Source organism: Canis lupus, chromosome 8 (assembly GCF_011100685.1).
Source record: "Canis lupus familiaris isolate Mischka breed German Shepherd chromosome 8, alternate assembly UU_Cfam_GSD_1.0, whole genome shotgun sequence".
Taxonomy (NCBI): domain Eukaryota; kingdom Metazoa; phylum Chordata; class Mammalia; order Carnivora; family Canidae; genus Canis; species Canis lupus.
This window is the reverse complement of record NC_049229.1, coordinates 63,203,449-63,227,641: the sequence shown is the minus strand read 5'-3', so window position 1 is coordinate 63,227,641 and position 24,193 is coordinate 63,203,449. Positions and strand designations below refer to the sequence as shown.

The following is a 24,193-nucleotide window of genomic DNA, read 5'->3' as shown; positions in this document are numbered from 1 at the left end:
TTCTTGGTCTCCTAGATATTAAGATAGGGCTGTAAATCAGCCCACCTCCAGCCGCCATCACCCAGTGGTCATCACCCAGCCTGTTTGCATCGGAGCCCCAGGGGCCCTCTCTGCCAGCCCAGGACACTTGAGGAGGAAGGGCTGCCTTGACCTCCAAAGGCAGTCTATGGAATGCCCTTCCCGGCAGGCCACAGGTAGCTGGTTGCGGAGAAACTGGGATTCTGGGTTTCTACTCCCCGGAGATGAGCCAGAGAAGTTACTAGGGACTTCACTGAGGTTGGTGATGCCCACCAACTCTTTCCTTCATGCCTTTAAATCCGCTTGGTCCCTGGGACAGGCACACAACCCTAGGCTCATGGGTTAGGGCGCTCTGCCCTCGGGAGGGGTGCTGGTGGTTCATCTAAACCAGCAGTGCTCACACTGGCTGTACAGCAGAAGTCTAACCTGGGAAAATGAAACAAAATAGCCATGCCCAGCTCCACCTGCAGAAATTCTGATTTAATTGGTCTTGGGAAAGGATCAAGCATGAGTATTTTTTAAGCTGCCTGGGAGATTCTCATGTGTGGTCAGGGTTGGGAACTGCTGGTCAAGCATAGCCCCATCCTTATTTACAGGTGAAGGACTAAAGACTGGTGTCGAAAAAAAACACCAGATTGGGAGTCAAGAGGCATGGATTCTGGGCCAGGTTTTAATATTCATTCATTCACCAAATATTTATTGGATGCCAGGCATTCTCTTAGTGAGAGAAAAAAAAAAAAAAAAAAGGCGGGGCGCCTTCCTCCATAGAGCTTCTGATCCAATGGTGAAGACAGGTAGGAAAGAGATAATCACCCAAATGTCGATTTTTGCCCCACAGAGTACACACGGGTGCCAGGAGAGCCTATAAAGGGAGATCTGAGCTGCTCAGAGATCCTTCCCTGAGGAGCTTGTAGCCAGTAATAGAAGAAGTCAGAGAAGGGTGTGAGGAGAATGTTGTGGGATACTGGAGAAGCATATGCAAAGGAGGGGTGCTGTGGCCGGGGTCCAGGGCCTGGAAGGAGGGCGTTGAGGGCAGAACAGAAGCTGAGAGCATGGCCTCCTTGTGGCTCAGTCAGCTAAGTGTCTGCCTTTGGCTCAGGACATGATCTCAGGGTTCTGGGATCCAGTCCTGAATCAAGCTCCCCGCTCAGCAGGGAGCCTGCTTCTCCCTCTGCACCCAACTTGTGCGCGCTCTCTCTCAAATGAATGAATGAATAAATAAATAAATAAATAAATAAATAAATAAATAAATAAATAAATAAATAAAATCTTAAAAAAAAAAAAAAAAGAAGCTAAGAGCATGGGTGAGGTGGGGCTGGAAATGTTGCCAGGGGCCTCTCAAGCACGGCCTCATGGCCACGTGAGCTCCGGAGCTGTGGGCAAGTGCCCAGGGATTATTGGGAGGATGTGGACGGTGCGGTCGGGTGTGTTTCCCACAAGACCACTTGGGCCACCTTTGCTCACTTAGCCTGGCTGGGCAAGCTTCCTCCCTCAGGTTGGGGGTGCCTTGGCCCTGTGACCAGGAAGGCTTTCGGGAGCTGTGGGCGGAGAGGAGGGGAGTGCTTGGCCTTGCGCTGTAGCCATGAGGCCTGCAGGAATGGCTGATTCAGGTTACAGAGGAGTCAGAATAGGCATCCTGTCGCCACCTGGGCGTGGGAACCTTGGGCAGCCACTCCTCTTGCCCCGTCTCCCTCTTAAAAGCCAAGTCACTTGCCGCCGTCTCATAGCAGGTCCCTGGTAGAGCTGGGGATAAGACGTGGGTCTCTAAACCTGCTAGGCCAGCCTCGCACACCATTATTCCCCTTTGAGCCACCCCGACTCCTGCCTTCCTCCCTCAAGGGTCTGGGGGGCAGGACCCACAGTTGCAGCCTGGCTGGGTGTGTCGGGGTGGGTGGGCCTGTTTCTGCTCCAGTGGCCTCACTGTCATCTCTTGCGCACCTGCACCCATTTCTGCAGGTGACGCACGGTGAGCCGCAGAAGTCCTGCTCCAAGGTGGCCGACAGCTGTCCACACATCTGCCAGTGCCGACCCCCTCCCTTGCTGCCCCCGCCGCCGCCACCCCCACCGCCTCCCAGACTCCTCTCAGCCCCAGGTAAGGAAAGGCTCGCTCCGTCTCTGGGGTTTGCTTTGTCGCGGGGTTCTCTTTGTGTTTTCTGGGCCCGGGAAGGACCCGGGAGCAGAGCAGAGGACAGCCTCGCTTCCTTTGTATTTTTCCACTGGCCGAGCAGGAGGGAAGCCAAGGCCCAACTTTCCCTGCAGACTGCAAAACGCCTTTCCCACAGAATGTTCCTGCGAGATGGAGGAGGATGTTTCTCCATCGGTTAATCAGATAAAAGTCAATCTCCATTTGATGAGTGACTCGGCCTGGATGGTTCTGAAGGCCAGAGCTTGGAAGGGGAGGGGGAGCAGCCAGCGGACTGGTCTTAAAGACCCCACGCGTGCACATGCTTTCACTTCTCTATTTTAACTCACGCCTGAGGAAGGCGGTTGGTAATGACCTGACCCAACTTGGAGGCTCTGGGAGTGAACTCATGCAGATGCCTCACATCCATTTGCAGCGAGTTCTGCTCGAAACCTCCCTCTCACTGGTCTGCCTTGATTTCATCTATGAGCAATTTGATTGCCTGGTCATTCGAACAAAGGAGGGTTTCTTTGGCCAGAAATGGCCTCCTCCTGACTCCTGACTCGGAGGGGTTAAGTTGCCGCATGCTGACAATTGCGAGTGGAGAAGGTCTCTCTGAACAAGAGATCCTGTATCTTGGATGGGTCCCTCCGGGTTCGGCCTGTACGCTGCCTGTGGTAGTGCGTGGATCTATCTCATTAAACACCTCTCCTTTGAATTATTTTGGGCATATTTTAAATAACGCTGACAATGCTCATTCTCTGGTAGACTGTGTCTTCAGGCTCTCGGGGTCCAGACAGTGATGCAATGTTCTGGAGGATCTTTGCCATTCAGATGCATTTCTGCACTTTGTCTGTAGGGCCCTTACCTGTCTCCATTTGTCGCTGACACCTGTGGCCCTGTGCTTCTCTGAGTGTGGCCCTCAGTGTCACAGGAGCCATTTCTTTTAAAGTGTGGCTTAGGAATTGGCATGATAAGTTCAAAGATGATCCAAAGGCAAGTTAAAGTCAAGAAGCTTGGCCTACCCGGCCCTCTGCTCCTGGCCTCTGCAGGACCCTGTAGCCCGGGATGCTCACCTCCTCCTCTCTCCTGAGGGAATCCCCAGGCTGTGCCATGGGGCCCAGCCCCAGGCACCTGCCTCTGGAGATCACTCCCTTTCTTTAGAAATCTTCCCCTTCCCTCTGTTTGGGCTCTGGGCTTGTGCTGTCTGCAGGTGTGCTTGCATCTGATGGGCCCATATCCCCCCAGTGGGAGTCCCTTCTACAACCTGTGCTAACTGAGCTTCTGCACCAGACGTGGAGAGGAAAGACCATTGTGGTCTTCTGGGATCTCTCTGTCTCGAAGGGAAGGCCTTAGTGTCCGCAACTGGCAAAAAAGTGGCCCGAGAGAGCACAGGTGGTCTCGAGACCTTTGAGTACTTGGGCCACAGAAAACAGTACCATTCATCTGGCCCAGAAGAAATAAGTAGGATTATTCTAGGTTGATGAGAAGGGTATGAGAAAAGGGCATCAGGCAGAAGGAACGGCATGGGCGGAGGCTCGGAGGTATGACTTTGTGAGACTCATCATGGGAGTCACAAGCCCCTCGGTGGGTTTGAAGGAGTGATCAAGGGGCGGACTGTGAGGGGCCTCGTGTGCCGAGCTATCACCTTTCATCCTGTGAATCAGTTTGCCAAACGTGATTCACCCATATCCAAACACATCCTGTTCTTTGCCTTGGTTTTTCTTTAAATAGACTCACCTTTGTGTTTATACAAATTCATTTCCAAAGAAAACTTTATAGAACTACTGTCAGTGAAGAACGGGTATCATTTGCATAGTAGAAGGTGACCATAAAAACAAATGCAGCAAACACCAAACAATGTCTCAAAGCTTGTTGTAGAGGGTTCCAGGCTCAAGGCTTCCCCTCTTTTTGTTAAAAGGGATAGAAGCCAGTGGTAGACCGTTGTCAGAGCCCTCGTGGGACCACATGGAGATTTTTCTCTATAAAGAAATCAGAAGGCTCGTGAGAGAACCCAAGGGGGCCCAAGTTTCTTGTTCTGTCTCAGTGTGTTAGCGTGCAGAGTCCATGTGCCATCTGCAATCAGCTCACTTGACTGCAGGGACAAGCACCCCACGCTTTAGGAATCTGCTACGGATAGCTGCAAGCCCGCAGAGGCGTTAAGCGGGGGAACTGGCATGATTTTGTGTTGTCTTCTTCAGAAAGATCAACTTCCCTGACAATGTGGAGAATGGGCTTGGGCTGAGCTGCCAGACTGGAGTTGAGCGGGGAACTCAGTGTCAGACCACCCACAAGGGCTTGGCGCCAGGCTGGGTGCTACAGAGAAGGGGAAGCGGGCAGGGAGTGCCTCTGGTGAGGGGACAGAAGCCTCCTGTTGGGCTTTGGGGCTGAGGGCTTCTGGGGCTTGACCCTATGGCAGGGCTTCTTCAGTTACACGGAGCAGAAACGCCTCTTGAAGTGGCTGAAGCCGTGCTAAAACCAGGGCGAGAGATGTTAGTTCCTTGGCTCATGTGTCAGGATTTCCCAGCAGCAGACCTCGTATGATGGTGATACTAGATTTCTGTCTCTGCCTCTCTCTCTTCTGGTTTCTCCTGGGTTGCCTCTTCTCTCAGGCTGGCGTGGTCCCTGGGGCTCCAGGCTCCAGGACTCCATCACCCTTACTGTCAGTAATCTTCCCACAAAGGGAGCTTCCCTTTCTGGATCTCTCAGCCAAAGTCCTGGGGCTGACTTTAACTGGACCAGCTTGGGTCACATGTCTGTCCTTGGATCAGTGGTGGTGGTGGCCTACGGGAGGGAAGAAGCTGATTGGTCAGGCCTGGGCCACATGACCCCCTTTGGCCTTGGCCCACATGGAGGGAGGTCAGAGGAGGAGAGGTGGCTCTCCAAGGGAAGAGCCGGATGGAGCAGCGATAGCTCAAGGATGAGGACGTGGACACTTGGCAGGGATAGGACAGAGGATGCCGCCCTCAGCTGTGACCTACCTGCAGACATGGGAGGCAGATTAAACCAGTGGCAGAGAAAAGATTTTGTATATTCTTTCCATCCTGCTTGAGCTCAGCCTCACCCCTGCACACGAGCAGTACCCAATAAATATCAGAAAGAGATAGAGCCACATCCACAACCTCAGAGTGTTCTACAGTCCCCAAAGAACTAGCCCCCCACCCCCCAGCGGGCACTGGGCTTTGGTGCAGTGAAACCCCCCTGTGGTCACTTCATTCAGAAGGTGTGCACAGAGCTCGGCAGGTGCCGCGCACTGTGCCAAGGGCTAGGAATCAGCACTGAGCAAGAGAGGGGGAGCCCTCATGAACTTCAGTTTGCAGAGGGAGTTTGCAAGAGTGTCCTTTCCTGCCATCTTTCCGGAGATGCTGTTTCTAGGTGCGTGTCAGCCTTTTGCCCATTTGTTCCATGGATGTGCTTTGCACCCCTTCTGCTCACAAGGGCCTCTCCTTTGCTGGCCAGTGTGTGCCCAGCGTCTGCCTCGGGCACGCTGGAGGCACACAGAGGTGCACAGGGACGTGTCCTCCCCAGCGGGGGCTGGAGGGGAGGACCTGGGAAGGCGTGAAAGAACTCTCCAGTAGATGCTGGACGGGCTGGAGCAGAGGGAGGCTGGCCGGCAGGTGGAAGAGAGGGAGCAGCTGAAGCAAAGCTCAGAGTTTGGAGCCCAAGGATCAAGCGGAAGTCTCCCTGCTGAAGGAGTGTCCGTCTGCCGGAGTGTGGGCTTCTTTAAATAGACTCACCTTTGCGTGTATACAAATTTATTTCCAAAGAAAACTATAGAACTACTGTCAGTGAAGAACCGGTATCATTTGCCTAGTAGACGGTGACCATAAAAACAAATGCAGCAAACACCAAACAATGCTTCAAAGTTCTAGCCTGTTGTGGAAGGTTCCAGGCTCAAGGCTTTCCCTCTTGGGTCTAGGATAGAGGAAGAAAAGAGGAGAGAAAGCTCTGTGCATCTTTATGCAGACCTGTATGGCCTCCCATAAAAGTGACCCTTAGAAATTGTTGGGTGTTCTCCACACGGCCAGGCGGGCAGGCCTCCCTCCGCCTCCAAACAGCACGCTGCTGCTCGAGGTACCCAACTTGTCGTGTTTTGCCCAGGACTGTCCTGGTTTGAGTGCTGAGCGTCCTGCAGCCTCACCAGGACAGTGGGTCTCCTTTTGGCTGGGCCACTCTTCTTCTGGCAAAGGCGAGGGTGGTTTTGGGGTGTTGATTTATTTGGTTTTGGTGTGTTTTGTTTTGTTGTGTCATGAGACTTTCAGGGACACTGGCACCCCAGTTTCCAGCTGGAACTCATGGCTCACAGGGGCAGCTCCGCGATGTGTTCCTGGGGGGTGGGGGTGGGTCCGGGCCGTTCCTCCCAGCCCCCCTGGGAAGTGTAGCGAGACAGCCGTGCCTGAGTCCCATCTGCCATTGGGAGGGAGCTTGGAAGAGCATCTCCACTCTCTGCTCTTTGTTTCTCAAGCTCTGCCCACAACCCTTGGCACTTAAAATGAAGTGTCATCTGCACTTTGTAAACCTGTGCAAGCTGTGGGCCGTCGGGAGACACATGACCAGGGGTTCTCAAATGTGAGCGCGGTCACAATCCCGTGGAGGGCTTGTTTCAACACAGGTTGCTGGACCCGATCCCCTGAATTCTTGCTTCAGTAGGTCTGGGTGGAGCCTGACGATTTGCATTTCTCACACATTCTCAGCTGCTGCTGCTGGCGAGGGGTACACACTTTGAGAACCAGTGTCCTAGCGAATGACAATCAGGTCAGGGGACTCTAGAGGCAGACCCGGCCCTTCCACTCCTAGCTCTGTGACGCTGGGCACATCACATTCCCTTTTAGGGCCTCAGTTCTCTCATCTGTATAGTGGGGCTGGTGGTACCCACTGGAGAAGGGATTGCTGGGAAGACTGGAGATGACACAGGCTGCATGTGGCAGAAACGACATGTTTGCAAAACCCTGTGGCTCCCCAGTGCCTCCCAGCTGGGCTCTCCTGCCCTCCTGAGCTGGTGGCAAATCTTGCTCACTAGCTAAGTGATTTGGTCAAGGTATCCTTAACTGCTTGGGAACCTCAATTTCTGCATCTGTAAAAATGGGGCTAATGATAACACCGGCTGCATGTATGAGGGATCCGGGGGGATTCAGTGCCACAAAGTTAACACAGTGCAGAACCCAGAGCCCAAGCCACATGCAATAAATGGCCCCTAATAAATAATATTCACAATCCACAGTAACAGTAGTGATAATAAAAGGTCCCTGGCCTCTAGTTTGGGAGTGACTTAAACACGGTGCTGGCCCCTGTCTGCTGACAAAGGAGCATCAGGTTAGAAACTTGAGGATCAAGTTGGCTCTTTAAGGATTTGTAGGCTCTCCTAGGTTTTTAGCATGAACAGGAGGTTTGCAGAGAGTACCCCACCACCACCCCGGGACCCTTCTGGGGCCTCCCTCGCCAGGCTTACAGTCAAATCGGGGCCCCCAGGCCCAGGTATTTCTGGCAGGTGTGGGCAGGGGTGAATCCTGGCAAAGGCAAAGCAAAGGCACCCTCAAGGGCCCCAGGAGAAAGCCCACGACAGCCTGCAGCGCTCAGGACCTGGGCTCACTTGGTAAATGTCAGAGATGCCCACTCGTCCCTGCGTGTGACTCAGACACGGCTCCTTCTCCGTGGAAGGAGACATGTACCAGCCCTCCGGGAAAAGCATGCACACCCCTCCATGAGACCTGCTTCTGAGGCTGATTGGTCCCAAAATAGCTGTAGCAGAACAGAGGCGTGAGCCTGCATTTCCATAGTGCCTGTCTTTACAGAGTCAAGTCACTGATTGAGATTTTATTTTTGCATTTGTTTTATTCTTAGAAAAGCCAGGAAAGGGGTTAAGTGATTTCCCAAAGGTCACACAGCAGTGGTAGAGCTGGGATGGGGTCACCTGGCTCCCCATCCCATGTGCCAAGGGCCAGGTTTTAACACAGAAACAAATGGGGCTGTGGAAGTTCTAGAATGCTTTTTTTTTTTTTTTCACTCACCCAGAACACTGAAAGGAAAATGCTATTAGTTCCCAGTACTGAGGTGGAAGTTTTGCTTTCCTCAGCTCATTTAATCCTTAAACACGCCTCTGTAGTAAGTGGTATGATCTGCAATTTCTATGGGGAGCCTGGGGCTCAGAAAGGGTGAGTTACTTGGCCCAGGCTACCCAGCTGGTAAGAAGGGGTGGTCATTCCTGCTTCCTGCTGCATCCTTTGCCTGCCTCTGCCCCTCCACTGCGGACAGACAGCGTCAGGGCTCTCCCCTCCTTTCCTTGAATGGCCTGTGCTCCTTCCCATCTCAGAGCCTTCACACTTATGAGCCCTCCTGGGTGCCAGGCTCCCCCTCAAAATAGTTGACTTTAACTCACGCTTCGAATATCCTCCAGGAAAACCCTCCCTGACTCCCACGGAGGTCACACCATTCCTAGTTCTATCTACGGGTAAGGAATGAATCACTGCAAAAGTTAGTGGTTAGTAACGCATGGGTGCACTCGTGGGTGTGGGCTTGACAGGTTCCACCAAGAGGCTCTTCCTTGCAGTCTTTCCTGCCTTTGCAATCAGTTGGCTGGGCCTGGATCCACCTTGAAGGCTTCCCTGCTCGCCTCTGATGGTTGGTGCTGGCTGTTGGTTGGGTCCCCAGCCGACTGTGTCCACCAAGCACACGAGATGACTCCCTGTGGCTTGGGCTTCCCCGCAGCGTAAGCATGGTGGCTGCGTGCCAAGCCCAAGAAGCAGGTGGAACATAGCTGAGGGCATCATGTAACACCGCTTCTACTGCATTTGTTCCTTGGAATCGAGTGACCAAAGCTGCTCACATTTAGGGAGTGGGGCCCAGCTCCCACCTCTTGATAGAGGAGTGTCAGAGAATTTGCCTACATTTGAAAAGCACACCACCCTCGATCTTCACGCACACACTCTTTGCACTATCTTTACTATCTTTTTCCCTTATAGCAATCATCCAACCCTTTAAATATCAAATCTGATCATTAGCAATTCATTAATTAACTGATCGACTAATGCCTGGATCCTTTGCTAGATAGAGCAAAGTTCCTTATTCCGTGCCTGGCATATCACAGGTCCTCAGTAGCTTCTAATCCGTGTCTTTTGCAAATAATTTTGACTATCTGCTATGGACAGGCCCTGTGCTAGGTTCTGGGATGCAGCGGTGAACTTGACAGAAGGACCCCTGCAATCATGGAGTTTACATTTTACCACGTGTGTGCTCCGGCGGGGCAGGGGGCGCTGGGAGAGAAAATAAATCAAAAACATCAAAGATAGAAACGCGTTACTACAGAGGTCGTTAGAATCCTGTGATCTCGGTGATCACTTAGATTGCATGGTCTGAGGACAGGAGGTGATATTTCAGTGAAAGCTGATAGAAGTGAAGTAGTCAGGGCAGGAGAACCCAGGCGAGGAAGATTCTCAGGTAAGGGAACAGCGAATGCATGCAGGGCGGCGCTTGGGGTGTGTGAAGAGCCAGGGTGGCTTCTGGCTGCTGGGTAAAGGAAGGCAGGAGGAGGCGAGGCCCAGAGGGAGGCAGCACCCAGACCATGCAGAATCCCTGAGGCTAGGGAGGGGGGTTGGTTTGATCTCAAGTGCACCTAGAAGCCTCTGGACAGTTTGGAGCAGAGGTGTGGTGTGGCCTCATTTACACATTACAGAGACCAGTTCCCCAGTCAAGAGGCTGTCACTTCAGTCCAGGCCACAGATGGTGGTGGGGGAGCCAGTGGTGTGGCCTGGTTGGGGACAAGGGAGAGGTGACGGTGTCAGACCCCTGTCCGATTTAAGATGGTTTTGGAGGCAGGGTGATGGGACTCAGTGGTGGCTGTGGTTGTAGGGGAGGGTCGGGAGGCAGGGATGCCACTGGGTTTTGGGGGATAAAGGAGCAGAGAATCCATGAGATGTCACCCACACTGCTCTTCTCCTTGGTCCTCAGGATGCTGGTGATCTCACCAGTGGGGTGGTCAGGCCGACTCGGATGGTGCCGTGAAGGGGTCTGCAGACGCTCTGATGTCCGGCAGTTTGAGCAGCTGCTATTTTAAGGACACAACCTCTGGGGCTTTAGAAATCCAAAGTTTAGCAACACTTCATTGCATCACCGAAGCCAACTAGATTTTCTTCCAGATTGTGAGGAGTTTGGGACCAGCAGAGGAGGAGACCCTTACAGGCCTCTAAAGCTGAGGATGAGTGCAGGGGGTAAGGCCGACCCCGGGACCGGCCTTCTCTGTAGGGCATCGGGCTCCTTAGGGAAGTGCGTGACTGCCATGGCACTGTCCTGGCCAAGGTGAGACCCGAGGAGGGACTCTAGGCATCAAACAGGAGCCGTGTCGCTTTGCCCGTTCCCGGCTTCAGGGGCTGCATTGGTGTAGCTGGTCTTCACTGTCACTATGGTTTGGACCTTGGGGTAGTAGACGTTCATCATTTGTAGGACACAGTTTCCATCCTGTCATCTTTGAGCTCCTTGCAGGAGAACCTGAGGTCTGGGCCCGGCTCTGGCCCTTGGCAGCTGTGCACCGGTCACAGCACCTGTCTGAACTTCCGATTGCTCGTCTGCCAAAGGCGAAGGATGATGCTGTCCTCTGAAGGGGGGGTGGGTGTGGGAGTAGAAAGAGTACGTGAGGGCTTGCCTAGCATGTGGTACACTCCCCACTCTCAGTACCCAGGGTCTCTCATCCACGTAATCCTGGCTCGAGCAAATCTCTCATCCAAATTGGCCTCAGCTCCCCCATCCACAAAATGGGCTGGCTCTGCCTCGCCTTGTACTCCATACCAAGCACAGTGCGTGCATGAGCATAACTTTTGTCTCTGGACTTGAATGCTCTAGCAGTTGTTGGCTCTTTCTTTTAAGTGATTTTATTTATTTTTTTAAGTACTGAATTTTCTTTTCCCAATTGAATAAATGGAATTGTTAGTCTGCCATTTATTTGCTTGTATCCGGCAAATAAAAGATTACACATTTATGTAGACTCTAATTTGCTCAACCAACCTTTATTTGTTGATTTACTGAGCAAACATGTGCCAAGAGGTTGTGCCTTGGCAGGTTCCGGGGCTGCAGAGATGAATTGTACACAGCCCCGGGCCTCTACGTGGATGCCTGAGCTCTGGCTGCTGGGAAGTGTTGGCATCACCTGGGACTTTTAAAGATGACCCATACTCAGGCCTACCCTGCAGGAAGATGATTCTTGCCGAATCAAGGTTGAGACCCTCGGCTGTCACTGGAGGCGCGAGGCAGGAAGGGGTCTGTGCTGCAAGAAGATGAACAGCTGTGTGCACTTGAGGCCAAAAGGCCAGTGAGACTTGCACACCAGTGAGTGACATCCCGGTGCCACCACGAACACAGGGAAGTACCCAGAGTCAGGACCCTGATCCTCCAAGAATCCAGAATCTGGGGAGGCGTCTGGACTCAGCCCAGAGTTGGAGACGGGGAAACATGCATGTTGGCCGGAGCACACACCCAGCCCTGACATCTACTTCCTGGGTGCTCTAAATCCATATAGTATAAAGTTCACCTTTTTGAAGTATACAGTTCAGTGCTGGTTCTAGTACCTTCACAATGTCACACAACTGTCACTCCCTGACGTAATCGCAGAGCATTTTCATCATCCCAAAAGGAAACCCCATTCGTCCTAAGACATTCCCTCTCGTGGTCCCTATTTGGGACATTTCACATAAACCTGGGTGTTCTTAGGCAGTGCGAGCCTCAGTTTCCACCTAGCGGGGATGAAGCCTCTTCCCTCAGTGTGGCTGTGTGGAGGAATCCGGACATCGCGTGCAGGCTCAGCCTGCCGCCCAGGGCAGGTGCTCGGAGAAGGTGGCTCCCATGGCGGAAAGGGACGGTGCATGGTGGGGAACATGATCCTGGCTGAAAGGCCCCTGCCTGTTGCATTGGGATCAAGAGCTGGTTCTGGCACCCCATAACTCTGGACCTCATTTCCCTCCTGGAGCTGTAGAGTGGGTCAGACAGGCTTGTGCTTAGAACAGTGCCCGCCCAGGGTGATCAGCCTGTCAATGTTAGCAATTTCACATTATTGCCGAATTCATATAGGATGCCCTGCTTGTGCCTGGGACGAAGCAGCTGGTCTGTCCTATTAAGTTTCTGATCTGATCCCTAAGGACTAGGACTACTGATTGATCTTTGTCCCCAGAGACAGCTCGGAGACACGCAGAAGGTGCATGCTGAGTGTTTGAATAAATGCATGACTTACAGGGAAGACAGGCTATAAGCTCTCCATGAGCAAGGGGGCGAGGAAGGTCTAATAGTTTTGAGCCTGCCATTTCCCAGGGGGCATCTGGGCCCATGACTGTTTGGCCTCCAGAAATGGATACTGAGATAAGACTTCAGGTACAGGTGGCTATTTGGGAGTTGACCTCAGAAAACACCAACAAGAAGTGGGTGTGGGAGACAGGGCAAGGCATGACGTCAAGCCAGTAATGCCTGTGGGGAGCTCTGGGAAATGGTGGAGGACAGCACCCGAGAGTCACCCGACCTGCGGGCCGAAGGGGCTGGGGTCACAGTGCTGGTCCCAGGGGGAGTGGGGCATCCACTTCCCCAGCAGTTGGCAGCCGAGCCAGTGAGCCCTGACAGGACACCAGCTACAGGCCACGGGCGCTGTCCCCTTATTCCACTGGGATTGCCGTGGGTGACCTCACACTCCTGGTCAGACCCAGATGGATCGACACCTTCCGAGAGTCCCCACCCCTCTTTCCCACTCAAGGAAGCACATCAGCTCTCGTGCGAGTGTTCTCCTATCATTGGGATTCCTGGTTTATATATTTAAAGAGCCGTAAACCATTCACAGACATTTACTCATTCAAAAATATGTGTAGATCTCTCCATTGGGGTCAGAGGCCAAGGACTTCACAGTGGGTAGGGCGGGGACAACCCACAGGGAAGGCTCAAGGGGGAAGGTCGGGGTTCTGGTTTTTCTCATGTGGAGTTTGGGATGCGTGTGGACAGCTGGGAGAGGCAGGACACAGGAACAGCGGACTAAACAGCACCAGGAGTCCCCAGTCAGCTGAGTGGAGAGTGTCTGACCCAGGGCAGGTGCCCTGCAGGAGGCGATGGGGAGCTGAGGGGGAAAGATTCTCTGGGTGAGGGCTGGGAGTGCAAGTGGGGAGGGGGCATGCTCCTGGCAGGAAGTACGGCAGGGGCTAAGGGCTGGAGGCCACAGAGCGTCTGTCCTTCCCAGGACTGCAAGTGCACGAGCGGCACGAGAGCTGAGCCAGAGGAGCACGGGCGAGGCACAGCATGCACGAGTCCTGGACTTGAACCCCAAGCAGGGCAGAGCGTTGGAGGGTCTGCGTGGAGAGCTACCAGCTACGTTGTGGTCAGACAGCCCTGGTTAGGGGCTACATGGCAGGAGGCAGAAGGCAGACAGCAGGAGAGGGTGGTGGACCAGGGGAGAGAATGGTGGTCTGGGCCAGGTGGCAGGTGTGAGCAAGGGGGTCGTGGGCTAGAGAACCTTCTGGACTCAGTGGCCAACCCCTGTCAGGGGAGAGCACCAAGGAGGACTCCCAGACAACAGTGTCTGATCCGATGCTCTTGTGGAAACAGGACACACAGGGAGAGTGCTCCAAGCGCTCAGAAGTTCAAGGTTTTGTCACATGGTGTTGGACGTGACATGCGATGAGGGGGCGGTCAGCCGGTGGGTCTGGAGTTGAGGGCAGAGGCCTGAGCTGGATGTAAGCCGGGGGTGGGGTGGGTAGTCGGCAGTGATAGCGATGATGCCAAAGCCACCAGAGGGTGGGGAAGGACAAGCCCGAGGTTCTAGAGGAAGAGGATCCTGAGAAAGAGGGAAAGAGGACAACCAGAGACCTGACCTGGGAGGAGGGAGGCAGCTGAGGGCTGGCCAGAGTTCACAGGGTTAGTAACCAGGCACTGGTGTCCACCCTCCTGATCCACTCACCTGTGCCTCCAGAGTGGAGAGTGAAGGAGGATAGGTACTTAGAGCTGGGACGGGTGGGTGGCTCCCGCTTAGGGACCGTGGGAAGGCAGGTGGGGATATACACTGGTATCCTCGAGGGGGGCCCCAGGAAGGAGGCAGAGCTCACTGTGGGCCTGGAAGGCGGGGAGAGGTACAGCTGGCCTCCCAGGGTGGGGAAGCCCTGAGGAACGAAGGGGAGCTGGCTGCACGTGGCTGGGAGCAACCAAGGGCCCCCGGGGAGCGTGCATTGCACAGGCGTGTGTGCGGCTGGCGGGTCAGAGGCAGAGTTCCTAGGACGCTGAGTGCAGCTGGGAGAGCCATGGCAGGGCAGGCAGCCCTTGGTTCATTCAGACATCTCTGGAGCATCCCTCCGTTCTAGGAGTTTGGGATACACCATGGAACAAAGGGATGCAGAGCGGACATCTCGGCAGGGGGGACATCAGAGGGAAGTGATCGGGATGCTCCTGGAGCTGCATCGTGTGCTAGGAACAGCAGGTGCTGGGGGTGTGGGGAGTGAAGTGGAGCAAGTGGGGTGGGCCGGGCGGCAGCCTGAAGGCAGCGCGGCCTTGGAGCAAAGGCTCGTGGTCGGTGAGGGAGCAAAGCTGGCTGGCACCTGGGAGACTGTTCCGGGTGGAGAGCAGAGCTGGGCTGGGGTCAGGGACAGGCCGGGGGAGGCTTGAGGAGCAGCCAGGGGCCCGTGTGGCCAAGCAGGGTATAGAGGAGGGGGCATCAGGGGACTTGTTCCTGATGGGATCGCTCTGGCTGTCGTGTAGACCAGCCCCTGGGGATCGGCGCAGAAGCAGGGAGACCGGTTGGGAGCCGATTGTGGCGAGCCAGGTGAGAGGCGATGGCCCCTGGAGCAGATGGCACCAACTGGGTGGTGAAACCGGCCAGACTCCAGGTGGGAGCCCAGGGCACGTCTGAATAAGCCAGGTTCCGAAGGGCAGTGTCGTGGGGTGCCAGGACGAGGAGCGGAGAGGGATGGTGGGACCCTGTGGTGGTTCCAAAGCCAGCAGCAATGGTGGTGTCTTCCCTGGAGCGGCCCCAGGGATGGTGGGGCTGGGGTTGTCCCGGAGCTAGGACAGAGCCATTTGGTTCATGTCCCAGACCCTCTGTGACAACTCTGATTCCCACAGGGTTCTGATGAGGTGGCCTCGCAAGTGGCCTGGTGTTGGTCTAATTAAAAGGAGAAATGAGCTCTGCATCTGATGGGTTGGGGAGGGAAATCCGCCACCTGGTCCTTCCAGGTGGGAAGCCCAGAGTCCTTCATCGCTGTCCTGAGTGCTGGGATCTGGCTGTGCAGCCTGGATCTGCTCCACATCTGCCCCCCGGCCCCCCAGTACTGGTGTTCCCAAAGCTGGCCTAGGGCAGAGGCCCATCGTGGAGGGACCGTCACGGGAGGTTTTTTTCTGTGGCTACTGGAAGAGAGTCAAAGTCTGTAAGACACATAGGGAAGGTTTCTCTAAAGTAAGTCAATGCTGAAAAATGAACATAACAATAAAGAGGCTACATATGCTCAGAAGCAAGCAGCCATTCTTGGTTTCGGCTAAAAAAAAAAAATCACAACACAGGGGCACCTGGGTGGCTCAGTCGGTTCAGCGTTCAACTCTTGATCTCAGCTCAGGTCTTGATCTCAGGGTCGTGAGTTCAAGCCTGCATCAGGCTTCACGCTGGGTGTGGAGCCTACTAAAAAAAAAAACAGAAAAAAGAAAAAGTTCACAACACAAAACTCTTCTAACTTTGTTAGTTAAGAAGCAAATGAAGCTAAAATCAGGATGCCCAGAGGGAGGCCGTTGCAGGTGTTCAAGAGGATCAGTCTCTCACTCATGCACTCTTCATTCAGCAAACACCTACTGAACATTTCTTCTGGGCCAGATGCTGTGGCAGGAGCTGGGATGTGAGCTGTACCAGTGGTTCTAGGCAGAAGTGGGGCCACAGGAGGGCTCCGCCTTGGACGGAGTGACCTTTCAGGCTGCCTGATACTTGAAGGAGGAGCCTTGTGCAGACGGGGGACAGCATTCCGTGGAGAAGGTACAGCATGTACAAAAGCCCTGTGGTGGGACAGCTATGCTGGGCACAGCAATCCAGAAGCAGCATGAGGAGGGTAGTACCAAAATCATGCAGGGCCTTATAAATCATATCTGTACTGTGGAAAGTTGATATGATATATATCCCTAAAGCCATGGGAAACCATTGAAACAGCTTGAGTCATGGATTTTTTTTTTTTTTTTTTAGACAGTCATTGGGGCAGCCCCGGTGGCGCAGCAGTTTAGCGCCGCCTGCAGCCGGGGATGGGATCCTGGAGACCTGGGAACGAGTCCCACGTTGGGCTCCCTGCATGGAGCCTGCTTCTCCCTCTGCCTGTGTCTCTCCCCCCCACCCCCCGTGTCTCTATGAATAAATAAATAAAATCTTTAAAAAAAAATAAGACAGTCATTGCTGGCCAAGAGGAGGATGGGTTGGAGGAGCAAGAGGATTGTGGGGAAGACTAGTTAGGAAGCTACAGCAGTTGTCCAGGTGATAGAAGATAGGGGCCTGGGCTGGGACAGTGGGGAGCCAGCAGGGATGGAGGAGGATAGAGAAGGAAAGGAAGGAGTCGAAGGGAGGAGGTCCGAAGATGATGAGTTGATGCCAACCAATGTCTGCCAAGAGCTTTGTGGCCCTGGGATCATCTGCTGAGCAAGGACGCTGATTTACCCAGCTAGCGTGGACTGAGCACCTCCTCCGTCCTGGGCTCTGTCTGGCTCGTGTAACCCAGAGATGAGTAAGAACTCCTCCAGGCCCTGGCTGAGCTCACCAGTCAGGGGAGGGGGAATGAGACGTTCTCATCCAGCACAGAGTGTATCGGAGGCAAAGTGCTGCAAGAGCATAGAGACAGCGAGCCCTGAGCCATCAGGGATGACTGCTTGGAGGAGGTGGCATTGAACTGTCTCAGAGAGCAGTTGGGATTTCAAAGAGCAGATGCAGGGAAGGATATAAAGGTGGATGAAAGAGGTGCTCCAGGGGAAAGGAATGGCCTGAGCAAAGGTGGGGCATCGGGAAGGTCCAAGGCCTTTTGGGAAACTGTTATTATCCCTTTTAGGAGTATAGGGTACCAGGGAGGGTAATGGGAGTGGAGGGGTCTCTGGGTGGGTGGCCCAAGGAGTTTGGATAGAATAGCTGAAGGTGAGCAGCTGAGTTAAGCAACCTAGGTGGGGCTTGAAGACTATTAACCTCACAGAGATGGGAAGGAGGCTGGTTCCACTGCACATTTGTGTGTCTCTTTGGGTCCTGGCTGTGGCAACCATCTCTTTCTAAGATGGCGCCAGGACATTGGCCTTGTTTTCTTTCCCTTCACAGATCAATTTATGGGGACTCATATAGGTTGCCTCTCTGTCCCATTTCTCTCTCTAAATATGGTTGGGTTGCAAATGGGGATGGGGTCTGTCCTCCAGCATGGGCCTTCCTGCAGTCTATCAAGACTGGCTGTGACCTGGCAGTGGCATCTCTGCTGCCCTTTGCCCTTCAGCCTCTGGAGAAGGAATTCAGTAGAAGCTCAAGGTGTCTTGGACCAGCCTGTGTGGGAAGCTGCCAGTGTGTTCATGCTGGGGCCTCCGCCCACCTCAGGGCAGGGTGATGACACCTAGCCCTTCTTGGTTGCTGTTCTTCCGGAAGGGTTCCCCTCCCTGGCGTGTGGACGTTGAGATTATGAATGGGGCTGCAGTTGGCGTGTTGGGCTGCTGGGGATCAGAGCGGCTGCTTCCCTTCTTACTCCATCCACTTCCACCAGCAGAATGACTGAGTTTAGGAGGTTCTAAACTCTGTGCTGGAAATGCAAAGCTACCTTGAATACACTGAGAGTGTTTTAACTCCTCCCCTTCCTCCCCTCTGATGCCTTCCGTCGTACTTCAGGTTCGCACTTTGCCAAAGTCAGATGAATCTCCTGCATCCAACACACATGCACACCACACACGCTGGCAGGGAAACAAAAGGAAGGGATGAGGGGGATGAGGGGGGTGCTGCACTCAAGAAGACTTCAGGTCGCAGAGCTGTCATCATGGTGGGTTTGTTGCACTGTTCGAGATGGCGTCAGTCTGGTCCACACACTCTTTCCCTCTCTCACCTTGAGCTGACTTTTATCCTACCTGTGTCCCTAGAGTACATTTGGAAATGTGGGGGTATTCATTTTTTGTTGCTGTAGTGACTGAGGAGGTGAGTGCTACCTACACTTTGTGGGCAAGGGCCAGGATGATGAATGTCCCGCAAGGGACCATTTTACACAGTGAAGTCCCTCCCCTTTGTACAGATTGCAATCCTGCTGAGAATCTGCTTAGCCATTAAGCCTTGTTTCGAACCAGCCAGCTTGCAAACCCTAACCTGATATCTGGAGGAGAACAGATTCTTTCCATTTTTGGAAAACTCAGGGACCCACTTGGCTACTGTGGAAGACAGTTACTGTTTCTCTGGATGATTCTGTTTGACTCTCGTATGATGTCGTTGGACTAGTCCACATTAATTTTTATTTTTTATTTTTTTTAAAGATTTTATTTGTTTATTCATGAGAGACACAGAGAGAGAGAGAGAGGCAGAGACACAGGCAGAGGGAGAAGCCAGCTCCATGCAGGGAGCCTGACATGGGACTCGATCCCGGGTCTCCAGGATCATGCCCTGGGCTGAAGGCGGCACTAAACCGCTGCGCCACCAGGGCTGCCCCCCACATTAATTTTTAAAGCATTTATGAAACACCTTGCCAACAACCAAGAAGCAAAATATCTAAGACCTGGGCCAGTCCTCAGAGGGCTTGTGCTTTGCCTCGCTGAATGGCGAGTCATCTTTGAGGACCCACTAACTTGCAGGCCCCTGGGAGTCAGAAAATGGGTCCACTCCATCCCTGCATCCACCCCATTGGAGCCTACCGCATGGTGTCTTGCTCACAGAATACTCAATAAATTTGGGTGTGTTAAACTGACCCAAGGGCTCCAGTCATAGCTGTTGACATTCTGGTTGGCTGAAGGACAGGGCTTTTGGTGTCTGTCACCAGGGCTCTTGTTCTACTCAATGCTTTTGAATGTTGATACATAAATTCAACTTTCACACGTAGTCTTATGAGATCAGGTACTTTGTTGGGCTACATCTCTACAGACTTCATGTTTTTCTTGATTTTCCTTAGTCATCCTGTCTTAGATCGGGTGCCCTGGAAGCAGAGCCTGAGGCAGGGGTTCAGGCGTGTGTTATCACAGAAGGACTGCTTTCAGGAGGAAGTGGCAGGGAAGTGAGGGGAGCAGCCAGCAAAGGGGAAGGAGCCCAGTAAGGGTATGACTTCCGTTGGAAGCTACCTTCAGGAGAACCCATAGGGAGTGCTGGATTGTGAACAGCTCCAATGAGGAAGCCTTGAGGTGCGGGGCAGCTGTTGATGCCTCCATATCAGTGAATCCTTGACCACTGACTGCACCAGGGGCCTGCAGGGTTGGGGGGCCAACAAGCAACTACTGCACACCCCTCTTAGATGTGAGGAGAGCCTCCATCCAGCTCGATCCTGTACCAGGTGCTCTAAATTTCTTGGCTCTGCTGCGGCACCATCCATCACTATAAAGACCTACCAAATTTCATCTTCCTCCTTTTGAGATGTCAACTTCTCCCCCATCTCGTTCCTTTTATTCCCTCCTTGCCCCATTGCCGCTGAACTCATCATGCTCCCCCCAAGCCAGAGCCCAACGCCCCTGAAGTGCCCTGGAGAGCCAGAAAGGCACCCTGTGGAGGGGGAGGTTGGGTCGGGCCGTGGCTGGTTTTGGTTTGCAGAGCCCAGCTGCTCCCTGCCCCTGCCCCCACCACCTCCGGGCTGGAACCCTGCATTCCGGCAGAAATACACAAAGGATTTCAGTCTCATCTCTGAGAACATTCTGGGCCTTATAACCAGCAAAGCAGTTTATCTCCTTACTCAACCCTAAGATGCTTTCTGCCGGGCCACTTAAAGCCTTGTGGGATTAGCTGGCTCTGACGTGTGCACCCAGCCGGCTCCTCTTTCCGGGACACCCAGCAGGAGTGAGAGCCCAGGCGCTGGCGGCTGATGTTTATCAAGTGCTGGGGCCTCCGAGGTATAGCCACTAAGTAAGACAACTAATTCCTTTTCTTACTTGCTTTTTTTTTTTTTTTTTTTGCCTCTCTCTCTCTCTGTCTCTCTCTCTAACACACATCCCACAACTTATCCATCCTCCCTTTGGAAGTTATCCCACTGAGTGCTGGCCCCTGGCAGTTGTGTCACTGCCTGGAAAGTTTCTAGATTCTTCCCTACAAGGGTTTGAACCGGCCAAAATGGGGAGTGAAGTTTAGCAAAGACTGTGGTGAAAAGATGGGATTCTATTCTACATTTGGTAAGAAACTGGTGAAGGGGATCGAGCAGGAATATAATATGATCTGACTTACATTGTACAGAGAACCTTCTGGCAGTGATGGTGCCAATGGTGCTGAGTGTGGGTTGGGGGCAGGGAGAGCACAGCCAGGATGCTCTTGCCAGGGGTGGGAGTGAAGGTGGTGGACAAAGGGACAGGGCCAGGACCAAATCTGAAGGCCTAACGGACGGGACACGTTTGGTTGGACAGAGGGGTCCATGTGAGAGGTTGTCCGGAAGGACCCCTCATCTCTGAGTCAAGCCACCGGGTAAATGGGTGACTGGGAGGGAAAAGCAAGGAGTTCCGTTCGGGGCAGCCTGCGGACCATCCAGGTGGAGACACTGAGTCATAGTTGAATCTACAAATCAGCAGCTCGGGGGAGGTGCTAGAGCTGACGCTCTAAATATGGGAGCTGTTGGCATCTGGCTGGTCTTTGAAGCCAGGGGACTGAAGAGATCTTCTGGAGAAAGAGTATAGACAGAGGTGGGGGCCCGGGGACTGCAGCTGCAGGACCTTTGCCCCCACCACCTTCCGGGAAGAAGCTAAGGTAGGCCAGGTCAAGGCCAACCACAATCTCAGGACCTAAGAACACTGCATGCGCTCTTCTTCCCATTTTTCTAGATGACAGCTTCCTTTTCCTCCTTTATTCCCCAAGAGATAGATTAAAGCTGATCCCTTACCCGGGTCACTGCCCCCAGCCCGCCCGAGACGTAGGGGAACGGCAACCAGAGTGGATACCGCACCAGTGGGCCGGGACCGCAACCAGGGTTTGAAAAGAAAAGAAAGAAACAATATTTAACCATCAAAGATACTCCACATTTTGAAAATCCTGACTTCTGTATTCTCTTTTAAAAAATCAGCATCTTGAAATGCTGTTGAAGGGGAAGGCTGAGCCAACTCAGAGGGGAGTTCCTCAAGGTGACAGGGAGAGTCTGGGGCAGTGTCGGGTCAGGGAGGGGAGGAGCGAGGAGGGTGGCCTTTGGAGGCAGGGGAGGGGGACAGGGTGCCTGGAGACGGTTTCTGTTCTCTGGTTTGCTTGGTGGTCCTGTCCTTGCGTTGCCCCCAGGATACCTTCAGCAAATGCCTGGTTCTCATCACTGCAGATTGGCTGTGGGGCAGGGGGGCGGGCGGGTAGGAGGGATGCTGAGTTGGCCCAAGGATACATTTGGTTCCAGGACCCCATCACCTCTGGTTTACCTCACCTCCATTCAACAGAAGTACTAGAAAAGCCCCATGCCCACCAGAAACTTGGAGCTAGGTGTGTTTGAGAAATCGGAATGCTTCAGATTCTAGAAAAGCAGTGTCACATACATCTACGGATTAACACTGCCAGCAGCCCAGCACCCAGTGATGTTTCTGCAGCGACATGTGTGGGGGTCACATTGAGACCATCATCTCACATCAAGAACATAGAAAGCCTCCCTTCCTTGCAGCTCAGGTTTTGCTACCAAACTACTTTGGGCAACAGCAGACTACCTTTGGGGTTTAGAAGTGACAAATAAAAGGTTGAGCTCCTTGCATTTGAAAAACAGCGTCTCCTGAACTAGCTAGATAAATCATGGAACAGCCATACAGTGGCATTCCATTCAGCTCTTAAAAAAAAAAAAAAAAAAAAAGAAAAGAAAAGAAATAGAAAAGAAAGAAAAGGGGGGAAAAAAAGCAGCTCAATTCATACCAATGTGAAAGCTTTGCCAAAATATACTAAGTGGAATATATATTCTAGGTCAGTAATGACAGCCTCCCTGGTGTGGGTGTGTGTGTGGAGGGGTGGGGTGCTGGTCTTAGTCTAGGAGGGTTGCTATAACAAAATATCGTAGACTGGGGGGCTTATAAACAACAGCAATTTAATTGTCACAGATCTGGAGGCCAGGAAGTCCACGATCAAGGCACAGGCAGGTTTGGTGTCTGGTGAGGGTGCCTCTCCTGGTTCATAGACGATATCTTATTATGGCATCCTCCTACGGCAGAAGGGGCGAGATCGCTCGGAGGTCTCTTTATGAGGTCACTAATCCCGTTGGTGAGAGCTCCACCCTCATGAACTCATCACCTCTCAAAGACCCCACATCCTCATCACTGTAGGGGTTAGGTTTTAACATATGAATTTAGGGGTGGGGGGGCATTAGAGGGGCTCTCACTTGGAATATATAAAAAAAAAACACTCTCAAAGGATAAATCAGCAATTGGTTAGGGTAGTGCTGGCCTCTCTGGAGGGGAACTGGGTACCTGAGCTAACCCCTGGGCCTCCTTTCCCTTCACTGACCAGTTTCTGGATGTCTTGAGAACCCTCGGGGTTATCGATCATATTTTACAGTTCAGAAGATTCCTCAGAATTGGGGAATGTCTGCATCAGAAGAGCTTTTGAGGCTTCACCCTGTCTGTGTGAGGCGGTCCTCACCCCCAAGGCCCCATTAATGTCCCTGTCAAAGGAAGATGATGGGACGGTGGATTATGGTGACCTGTCTGGCCAGCTGTCAGGAAAAATAAAGAGCAGGAAGCAGCAGCGGGGTTCTTAAGATGCTCCATGTCCATTGGATTTGAGAACAGTGTGTCCAGGGAGCTCGTGACTATAAGGAATCCAAGGAGAGGAGAATTCATCCTGTATGTGATACAGAAAAAATTACTCCCTAATTTCTCTTGTGTGGGGAATTTTACTCCCCTTTCTCATCACTCATGGGTCCAAGGTGGGCATGAAGCAAATTTTGTGCTCCTAGGTCTTTGCCTCAACTCTTTCATCAAGTCGTGCCCTCTGCCCTCAAGAGGAGCGAGTAAAGGGCTGAAGGAGGCTGAGAGTTTGGCTAGGGACACCGTCGTGGAGGTCAGAGGTCATAGCATCTGCAGGCAATGTGAGAATCTGTTCTTCCAGCTGGATCAAGGTGCTGTGCCAGAAAAAAAAAATCTGGTCTTTATCAGATCAGTAATGGAATGTGGTAGAAAGATGGACTTTGGCATCAGATTGTCCTGGAATGCTGGGTTCTCTGTTGACTTTTCTGCTCACAGAGTCTGTCCCCACTTCTGTAAATGGGGACAGTGACACTCCCATCTCCCGATGGATCAGGAGACTTGACTCGGGTGGTATGCATGCATGCCGTGCGGCTGAACAAGTGCTCAGCAAGGGGGCTGCTGTCAAGACCATTATATTCTTACTAAGCTGCTTGAAATATTTTGAAAATATAAAGATATTCCTCCAGAGAATTTTCTGAAACCTCAGGCAATGGCTTGTCTGCCAGCAGATGACAAATAGTAAATACTAGTTTGAAGGCCCAGAAGGAGCCTGGCATGGGGCACCTGGGTGGCTCAGTGGGTTAAGCATCTGCCTTTGGCTCAGGCCCTGATTCCAGGGTCTGGGGATCAAGCCCTGTGTCAGATTCCCTGCTTAGCAGGAAGTCTGCTTCTCCCCCTCCCCCTGCCTGTGCTCTTGCTCTCTCTCTCTCTCAAATAAATAAATAAAGTCTTTAAAAGAAAGGAGGAGTCTGGCAGGCCCAGGCCAGAGGTTTGGCATTTTGCACGAACAAGGGTGACAGCGGCACGATTGTGTAGGTGGCAATCATAGCATCTTTTTACGACAGCAAGGTGTTCCAGGCTCGCATTATGGGACTTAATGCTTCATGACATTTGGTATCCCACGCTCGGATTTGGGCCGGGTCAGAGAAGCCATGCTCCAAAGTGCTTTCCATTTATCAAGGGAAAGGAGGAAAGAGGGTAGGATCATTCCTCCAGTTAGGCAGAGGTGGCTTCCAGTGGCCTTTGAGAAGG

General features: G+C 52.9%; 1 protein-coding gene across 3 annotated transcripts in view; it reads left to right on the top strand.

Moving 5' to 3' along the window:
- The window catches only part of PRIMA1 (proline rich membrane anchor 1), a 60,037-nt gene that overhangs the window by 6,294 nt on the left and 29,550 nt on the right, over nt 1-24,193 (top strand). For all 3 annotated transcript variants that reach the window (XR_005363713.1, XM_038545601.1, XM_038545600.1), the window contains exon 3: nt 1,975-2,110. Coding sequence is in view for 2 of the 3 variants with exons in the window: in XM_038545601.1 (XP_038401529.1) it covers nt 1,975-2,110 (136 nt within the window). In the remaining variant the exon portion in view is untranslated. The remainder of the gene's footprint in view (nt 1-1,974; nt 2,111-24,193) is intronic.